Genomic DNA, 10,289 nt, shown 5'->3' on the forward strand with positions numbered 1-10,289 from the left:
TAGGACATGGAAGCAACCTAGATGTCTACCAATGGATGAACAGATAAAGAAGTTAAGGTACATATATACAATGGAATATTATTTAGCCGTAAAAGAACGAATTTGAGTCAGTTGTAGTGAGGTGGATGAACCTAGACCTGTCGAGTGAAGTAAATCAGAAAGAGAAAAACAAGTATCATATGTTAACGCTTATATATGCAATCTGGAAAAATGGTATTGATGAACCTATTTGTAGGGAAGGAATGGGGAGGCAGATGTCAAGAATGGACTTGTGGACACAGTCAGGGAAGAAAAAAGTGGGACGAATGGAGAAAGTGCGTGCTCAGTCACTTCAGTTGTGTCTGACTCTCTGCGACCCCATGGACCATGGCCCACTAGGCTCCTTTGTCAACGGGATTCTCCAGACAAGAATAGAAGTGGGTTGCCATTTCCTTCTCCAGTGATAAAGTATGAAGTGAGTGAAGTGAAGTCGCTCAGTCGTGTCCGACTCTTTGCGACCCCATGGACTGTAGCCTACCAGGCTCCTCTGTCCATGGGATTCTCCAGGCAAGAATACTGGAGTGGGTTGCCATTCCCTTCTCCTATGGAGAAAGTAGCATCAATATATATACACTACCATGTGCAAAATAGATAGCTGGTGAGAAGTTGCTGTATAGCACAGGGAGCCGAGCCTGGCGCTCTGTGATGACCCAGAAGGGTGGGTACAGGGAGGGGAGGGAGGTGACATACACGTAATTATGGCTGAATTGCACTGTTGCACGGCAGAAACCAACACAACACTGTAAAGCAATTTGCCTCCAATTAAAGAATAAATAATAACAACAAAGATAAAAAGAATTATTCCGGCTGTGGTATGGAAAGCAGATGGTAGAAGGCAAGAGCAGAAGCAGACAGGCCAGACAGGAGGCTGTTGGCAAGGGTGCAGGTAAAAGGTGATGGCGGCTCTGGCCAAAGCAGGTGGTGAGAAATAAACACCATCTTTGGGGCACATAGCAGCCTCACTGCTTGTTTCCTGGGGGCTCTTGCCTCTCAGAAACTCATCACTGACCTATGGGCACATCCACAGACTACTTGAAGCCTAAGAGTTTACTAAATATCCAGAGTCTTCTGGGTTAAGGAACGTGTCTTTAATCAGAACAGCAGCTCTGTGTTGTCTGACATCATGTAATGTGTTTAGCTTAATATAGATGAATAATGAAAAACTTTAATGAACTATGGCAGAGCCTGCAGCCTCTGATAAATCTGAGCATTACTGCTCTTCCGACAGTAGAATTATGCTCAGGGTTCAGACAAAATTGGATTAACTGTTGCTTCTATGTACTCAATAAAAAGTAGAAGCATGAGTCACATTCCCAATTCTAAAAGTAATACTTTTGAATACTGTGGTAAAGTCTGCAGAAATGCATCCAGCTGGATGTCAAGGACTGATCCTCTGTGGAGTTACCTTGGTTGAGGGCTGGTTCTTGGCTTTGAGGGGTCAGAGATCTAATTTGGTTATTGATCCAAAGCTGCTCAAAGGCTGAAGGCAGCTTCTGGCCTGCCCGAAGGTATACATGGCCCAAAGCAGAGGTCATGCTGGCGTCTCCATGTGGGATCCAGAGTTGAGGAAGATGTCGTGAGATGTCAAATGGTTTAACTGAGATGCCACTCTCAGCACTGGGGCACTCAGGAGGAAGCTGGGTCATCAGAGATCAGGACAACATAATCATTAACTCTAGGGAACAACTGCCTGGGTTCAAATCCCGATTCTGCCACTTAAATTACTTAATCTTCCTGAATCTACATTCAATGAGTTAAAATGTATGAGGTACATAAAATAGTGCCTGGCATATTGTGTTTTTACATGATAATATCACAGTTAATAGTAGAACGAAGATAAGGTAAATCGGAACAGCTACCAAGGGATCAGACTGAAAAAGAACCTATATTTTACAAGGTGAAGTCCCAGAACTAATTCTTCCTGATTAAGATCTGCCTGAACAGTGAACCTCCAACAATATCTACCTCCCAACCCCCCAGAACTTAGGAACATGCTACCTTACATGGCAAAGAGGGACTGTGCAGATATAATTACGTTAAGGATCCTGAGATGGGTAGATTATCTTGGATTATCCAGGCAAGCCCAAGATCTCCCCATGGACCCTTGTAAAAGGGAGACAGGAAGATCAGAGGAATATATGTGACAACAGACGCAGAGATCAGTGACGGAAGCCGTGAACCAAGATATCCTAATGGTTGAAGGGAGAAAATAAAATTGTATGAAAGACTGCAAAGAAAGCAGTGATAAAGAAACTATCAATAAAATAGGATGATGTGGTAAAAACTCATTACTCACTGGGCTTCCCTAGTGGCTCAGTGATAAAGAATCCTCCTGCCGATGCAGGAGATACAGGTTCAATCCCTGTTCTAAGAAGATCCCACATGCCAGGAAGCAACGAAGCCTGAGCACCACCATTATCAAGCCTGTGCTCTAGAGCCTGGGAAGCTCATGCACCCTAGAGACCATGCGTCACAAGAGAGGCCACTGCAGTGGGTGCCCGGGCACTGCAACCAAGGGTAGCCCATTTGCCACAACTACAAAAAAGCCCACACAGCAGTGAAGACCCAGCACAGCCAAAAATAAACAAAACTATAAAACAACAACAACAAAACTCATTACTGATTGCCTGATAGAATGATCACCTTCCATTCAGGGGAAGTAGTCTTGAGAAATACCTTTCCAACTGGGAAGCACCGGCATAGCTCAAAAGAGAGGACCTGGAGTCCACCCCTCCCCCCGCAACTGTAATTCAGAAGATTAACTTGTTTGTTCTTTCTAGGGCAAAAGAGGAGAGAATGTGTTAAAAGACCCTCATGCAGCAGATACAGGATAAAAATGTACTATTATTATTCATCATTTGTCAATGCCCAGTATTCCACGGTTCTGAGCTCATTGGGTAAGTAAAGTTAAAAATACACAGCAAGTGGCTTCACTTACTAGGGCAATGGTCTGTCTAAAATATTTACATTTAGAGGGTGGATGATAGAAAGATCATCTGAATCCCACATCGAGGTCCACTGCAATGACAAATGGCAGTGTTTGCTCTTCAGAGGAATGTAGCTATACACCATTACCTGCCTGGCTCCGGGTGAGTGGCTGGCATGTGCAAGCTGCTTGGCAGAAAAGGCATCTAGTGCTATCCCAGCGAGGCCCACCAGAGACACTGCCCCATGACTGCTGATGACCTTCAAGTCCCTTGTCCCCAAGGACAAGCAAAGAGCTTCCCACATGTGAGCTTGGTGGCTGCTGCCTTAGTTCTGAATCTTCCCCTGACTGCTTACTTTTCCATTTTGATTCCTGTCTTCACTGTTAACCTTCAGGACCATTTCCCCACCAGCTGACCCTGGATCTTTCAGCATCAATTCTTGTTCTCCATCCCAACTGTACTGCTTCCTCATACCAGATCACATAACCCCCATTCCAAGCATACTTCAACTCTCCAAGGCAGCTTTTTCCCCGGCACTACCCATGTGAACAATCCCCCAGCCCTCAGACTTTCCCCAGTGCATTTCATGAACTTGAAACTAAGCATTCTGAGTGTCTTTCAGGGAAATTGGTTTTGAGCAGTATAGTAATTGGAGTTAACCAAGTATGTTCCAGAAAAACACTGCCTGGCTTTGAAAAGTAGATCTTTCACTTACTAGCTATGCAAACTTGGACAAATTACACCCCTATGTCTCAACTTTTTAATCTATAAAATGATCCAATGAAGCAATGCCTATAAAGAGTTAGCTCAGGGCCTGGTATACAGCAAATAAATGTTAGCTACTACTGGTGTCACGCTTGTTCCTTCATCACAGATTAACTCAATGGCATCATAATAACCTTAAAGTACTGAAGATTGCTTAACTTTCCACCAATGTGGAAATTTAAAACTTAAAATTCCACCAATACGACATAGTTTTAAGAATGGGTCCTCCTTCTCTGAAATCAAAATAGGAAAATGTGTGGTTGTGTGGTTCACGTAAAAGTTGACACGGTGACTCTGGAGGATTTTTACCCAGTAGATGTGACAGCAGATCTGTGGCAGAAACCATCTGATCCAAGGCTTAAACACAGAGCATCCTGAGAAAATAGTGTAGAAAGATGATAAGTGCATGGCTGGATGAAAGAAGTAGAGAATAAGGCTGACAAGACAGGAAGGTGATGGTAATGGAGGGCCTTGAATGCCTGGTTGAACAGTAAATGAACTGCAAGGCTTTAGAGAACCACAGCCTGGGTATGAATATTTGGCCTCATACTAAGTAAAGCAGTGGCATTCAAATTTTTCTAAATATGATGCACAGTAAGAAAAATGGTTTATGTTTTGTTCCAGCACAAACACACACACTCACTCACTAACACACATCCTCATATACATATACTCTTGAAGGTTAATGAAACAAGTCTGCTTTCTATGTCTATGTCTCTGTTTCTGCCCTGCTAGTAGGTTCATCAGTACCATTTGTCTGGATTCCATTTATGTGTTAACATACAATATTTGTTTTTCTCTTTTTGACTTACTTCATGCTTTACAACAGGTTCTAGGTTCACCCACCTCCCTAGAACTGACTCAAATGTATTCCTTTTTACAGCTGAGTAATATTCCATAGTGTATATATGTAACCACAACCTATTTATCCATCCATCTGTCGGACATCTAGGATGGTTCCATGTCCAAGCTTAAATAGTGCTGCAATGAACACTGGGGTACATGCATCTTTTTCAATTATGGTTTTCTTAGGATATATGTGCAATAGTGGGATTGCTAAGTCACATGGTAGAGACACAGACATAGAGAAGAGAATTGTGGACACAGTCGGGGAAGAAGAGGGTAGGACAAATTGAGAGAGTAGCACTGAAACATATATATTACCATATGTAAAGCAGATAGCTAGTGAGAAGCTGCTGTATAACTTCTGTATAACAGGGACCTCAACCCAGTACTCCATAACAACCTAGAGGAATGGCATGGGGTGGGAGGTGGGAAGCAGGATTAAGAGGGAGAGGACATGTGTATACATGTGGCTGACTCAACGTTGTTGTGTGACAGACACCAACACAGCATTGTAAGGCAATTATCCTCCAATTAAAAATAAATTAAAAAAATGTTAAATCACAAAAAGGTTAATGAAACAGCTCCTACCCTTAATATGCATGATGTATTCTGATGTTTTCTCTTCTATGTTATCTCATTTCTTAAGCCTGCTAGCAATAGCCATTAAATTGATCTCATGACCCATTAATGAGCTGCATACTATAGCTGAACTAGAGAAAAATTACTTCATATCTCTGAACTTTAGACCCTTACTATGAAGAGGAGAGGATGCCAATATTATAGAGTTGGGGATTAAAAACGACATAGTATGTAAAGCACCTAATACGGTGATTGATACATAGCACATACTCAATAAGTAGCAGTTGACAATAGTTTTGCGATTAACTGATGGAGGTGGAGAGAAATATTTTGAGGAGTTAAAGATTTCTGGAAATTTTAAGTCTAGTGATCAGGAAAGATTGCACAGTGACATCAGTTAGGTAAGAAGATGGGATAAGGGTGACAGAGAGATCCCTAAGGTTTTCTTGCATGGCTTCAGTTGTGCTTTCATTTCTGGCTATAAAAATCATACCTGCTCAATACAGTTTGGTTTTTGATTTTGCTTATAATACTTTAACTCTCAAAAGTTTAAAATATCTATGTATTTTAAATGTTCACTACAATTCCTTTCAATGCTTTTAGACTTAGAAAGCACTTTCCCACAATTGGACAAGCAAAATATCCACCTCCATTATATTTTACTTCCCTATGTTAATGATTTCACTTTAACATTCAGTTATTAATTCTCCTGAAATGTACTCGATATGTATGTGAGGTTCTTACTTGATAGTTTTCCAAATAGCCAGTCAATTTTCCTAAGGCACTGTTTAATAAACCATCCCTTTCATACTGGCTTATTGCATTTATCTTAATATTTATTATACCTATGTATATTAATTATATGCAAGTATGTCTTTTGGGGTTATTTTCAAATCCATCTTTTCTATCATTTTGTTCAGTTTATACTTGAGCTCATACTATTCATTTTTTGTTTTAATGGTATTGAGAAAATTTTCAAGCTCAGGAAGTACAGAAAGTGAAAGAGGAGAGCGAAAAAGTTGGCTTAAAGCTCAACATTCAGAAAACAAAGATCATGGCATCCAGTCCCATCACTTCATGGGAAATAGATGGGGAAACAGTGGAAACAGTGTCAGACTTTATTTTTGGGGGCTCCAAAATCACTGCAGATGGTGACTGCAGCCATGAAATTAAAAGATGCTTACTCCTTGGAAGAAAAGTTATGACCAACCTAGATAGTATATTCAAAAGCAGAGACATTACTTTGCCAACTAAGGTCCCTCTAGTCAAGGCTATGGTTTTTCCTGTGGTCATGTACGGATGTGAGAGCTGGACTGTGAGGAAGGCTGAGCGCCGAAGAATTGATGCTTTTGAACTGTGGTGTTGGAGAAGACTCTTGAGAGTCCCTTGGACTGCAAGGAGATCCAACCAGTCCATTCTGAAGGAGATCAACCCTGGGATTTCTTTGGAAGGAATGATGTTAAAGCTGAAGCTCCAGTACTTCGGTCACCTCATGCGAAGAGTTGACTCATTGGAAAAGACTCTGATGCTGGGAGGGATTGGGGGCAGGAGGAGAAGGGGACGACCAAGGATGAGATGGCTGGATGGCATCATGGACTCGATGGATGTGAGTCTGAGTGAACTCCAGGAGATGGTGATGGACAGGGAGGCCTGACGTGCTGCAATTCATGGGGTCGCAAAGAGTCGGACACGACTGAGCGACTGAACTGGACTGAACCACCTTTCAGAATCAACAAATATTATTATATTTGTTTCACATATCTTTTAAACTAATAAATCTTATTTTCTACAGTGGGTTCCCCTAAACACCCTGTCCCCACACATGCACACTGCCTCTGCATTATTAACATGCTGCCCCAGAGGAGTACATTTGTTAAGTGATGACTCATATTGATACATCATTATTGCTCAAAGTCCACAGTTTACATTAGGGTTCACCTTTGGTACTGTGCATTCTATGTGTCTTGATAAATATACAAGGACATGTATTGACCATTGTAGTATCATGTGGGATAGTTCAACTGCCCTAAAAGTCCTCTGTGCCCCAACTATTCATCCCTTCCTCTCACCTAACCTCTGGCAAACACTGATCTTGTTACTGCTTTCACAACTTGCCTTTTGCAGAATGTCATGTATTAATAGCTGGAATTACACAGCATGTAGTCTTCTCAGATTGGCTTCTTTCACTTAGTAACGTGCATTATAGGTTCCTTCAAATCTTTTCATGGCTTGATAGTTCATTTCTTTTTAGCACTAAAACACATCTCTTTGTCTGACTATACCACAGGTTATTTATCCATTCACTTATTGAAAATATCTTGGCTATTATCAAGTTTTATTAACTATGAATAAAGATTCTATAAACATTGATGTGCAGGTTTTTATGTGGGCATAAGTTCTCATTTTATTTTGGTATACACCAAGGAGTCCAGTAAGTTTCCCTGGTGGCTCAGTGGTAAAAAAAAATCCACCTGCCAATGCAGGAGACTCAGGTTCGATCCCAGGGTTGGGATGATTCCCTGGAGAAGGAAATGGCAATCGACTCCAGTATTGCTTGGGAAATTCTATGGACAGAGGAGCCTGGTGGGCTATATATAGTCCATGGGGTTGCAAAAGAGTCGAACATGACTGAGCAACTAAGCAACAACAGGAAATCCAGTTGCTGGATTATATGATAAGAGTATGGTTAGTTTTATAAGAACTGCCAAACTATCTTCCAAAGTGGCTATACTATTTTGCAATTCTAGTAGCAGTGTTTGAGAGTTTCTGTTGCTCCGCATACTCACCAACATTTGGTATTTCAATGTTTGGGGTTTTGAATACTCTATTAGGTGTGTAGTGGTGTCTCGTTTTAATTCATAATTCCCTAATGATATATGATGTTGAACATCTTTTCATACAGTTACTTGCCAACTGTATTTCTTCTTTGGCAAGGCATCTGTTCAGGCCTTTTGCCCATTTTTCAATTGGGTTGTTCATTTCTTATTGCTGCATTTTATTTTTATAAGATATCTTTATCTATTTATCTGGCTAGGCCAGGTCTTTGTTGCAGTCTTCTGGATCTTTGGTTGCAGCACTGAACTCTTAGTTGTGGCATGTGGGATCTAGTTCCCTGACCAGGGATCAAACCCGGACCCCCTGTGTTGGGAGCATGGAGTCTTAGCCACTGGACCACCAGTTCAGTTCAGCTCAGTCGCTCAGTTGTGTCTGACTCTTTGCCACCCCATGGACCGCAGCATGCCAGGCCTCCCTGTTCATTACCAACTCCTGCACCTTGCTCAAACTCATGTCCATCGAGTTGGTGATGCCATCCAACCATCTCATCCTCTGTCACCCTCTTCTCCTCCTGCCTTCAGTCTTTCCCAGCATCAGGGTCTTTTCCAATGAGACAGCTCTTTGCATCAGGTGGCCAAAGTATTGGAGCTTCAACTTCAGCTTCAGTCCTTCCAATGAATATTCAGGACTGATTTCCTTTAAGGGACCACCAGGGAAGTCCCTTAGTGAGTTTTAAAAACTCTTTGTATATTTTGGATAATAGTCCTTTAGCTGATGTGTCTTTTGCTCCCAATCTGTGGCTGTCTTCTCATTATCTTGACAGTGTGTTTTGCAGAGAAGTTTTTAATTTTAATAAAGTCTAGTTTCAGATATTTTCAGAAATCAAAAACATTACAGATATAATTGAAATGATTTTTATACCCTTCTCTTTCAGTTCCTTACCTGTCTAGAGGCAAATCCCTATCATGAAGTTCATGTGCAGACATCTCATCCATGTTTTCAATACTTGCATTTCACATATGCCCATAAACCAGATATTATCTTATTTTATTTGTTTTTCAAATTTACAGCAATGCTATCATACTGTAAAGGTCATTCTGCAATTTTTCTTTTTCACTCAAAATTATATTTTTGAGATATATCCATGTTTAAACTCACAAATCTAATTTATTCACATAAGTTCTTGTACAGCATTTGGTCACGAGTAAACAAAAACAAACGTGTTAGTACATTCACCAACAAACATTCATATATTCAGGCTTGTTTCAATTTATTTTGGTAATTAACAACAAGCTGCAAAGAAATTATAGTATGTCTCTTTATGTATATATGAAGAACTTTCTCTGTATAGACACAGATGTGGAACTGGAGTAGATGTTATCTAATGACTCTTAAAAGAGGTTGTACTCATTTATAGTCTCAGCAGCAGTATAATTCTAACATTTATTCTTGCCAGACTTTAAAACTTTTTCAGTCAAGTAGCTGAGATAGCTTTTTTTTTATGTAAAAAGTATCTCATTTTAAAATATTTTTATTTTTTTCCAGATTATAAATAAGGTTCATATTTTCTATAAATTACCTGCTCATATCATTTGCCCATTTTCTATTTTTCCTGCTGATTTCAAGACAGTCTTTAAAAGACACTAATGAGGTGTTTGGAGCTGGAGACAGCCTGGGCGCTGGCAAGCGGCCGCCTGAGGGAGAAGACACTTAGGATGCCCATGGTGACACGGAGGCTGAGGGATCCTGACATAAACCCTTGCTTGTCGGAATCGGACGCGTCTACCAGATGCATGGCTGAAAACAACTATGACAAGGAGAGCTGTTCCTCTCACTTCTTGAAGTACAAGAACTGCCGGAAGTTCGGGAACTCTGTCATGATCCAGAGAAGACAAAACAGAGTGAAGCCGCCCATGCCCACGGCAGCAGAGAGAGACGAGATCTTAGGAGCATTGGGGAAGATGCCCTATTGAGTGTTTGCATTAAAATTATTTATTTAACTTAGGAACAGATAAATATTTTTAATAAGTGGTTACTGCGTCTTCATAAGACTTTTCAGGCCTTACCCAGATAGATCGCGGAGTCCTCGGGGGAAGCCCCGTGTCCTCCTCCACTTCTGCTCTCAGTGCTGCGATGAGAGCGGGCCACCCCAGCTCCGCCACGTCCCCGACTTCACAAGACTTGCTGAAGGCAAGGGGGCCTTAGGAACAGCTCAGTGGAGAGTTGAGCTTTTCTGCCGGGTCTCGAGAGAAAAAAGTAAGATGTGAACAAGGGAGTGATTAAGGGGATGAAAGGGAGGCAGTGTCTCCAAGGAAGGGAAGTGATGTGCGTGACAGCACGACAAGAGGGCCGGCTGGA

At 41.3% G+C, this 10,289-nt stretch overlaps 1 protein-coding gene across 1 annotated transcript; it reads left to right on the forward strand.

Moving 5' to 3' along the window:
- Nucleotides 1-9,584: 9,584 nt before the first annotated feature.
- Nucleotides 9,585-9,962, forward strand: LOC120873712 (coiled-coil-helix-coiled-coil-helix domain-containing protein 7-like). Its single transcript, XM_040254553.1, has one exon. It carries the CDS (start codon nucleotides 9,647-9,649, stop codon nucleotides 9,902-9,904), a length of 258 nt encoding a protein of 85 aa, XP_040110487.1. The 5' UTR covers nucleotides 9,585-9,646; the 3' UTR covers nucleotides 9,905-9,962.
- The last annotated feature ends 327 nt before the right edge of the window (nucleotides 9,963-10,289 follow it).

This window comes from Oryx dammah, unplaced genomic scaffold (assembly GCF_014754425.2).
Source record: "Oryx dammah isolate SB20612 unplaced genomic scaffold, SCBI_Odam_1.1 HiC_scaffold_14, whole genome shotgun sequence".
In the NCBI taxonomy this organism is placed as follows: domain Eukaryota; kingdom Metazoa; phylum Chordata; class Mammalia; order Artiodactyla; family Bovidae; genus Oryx; species Oryx dammah.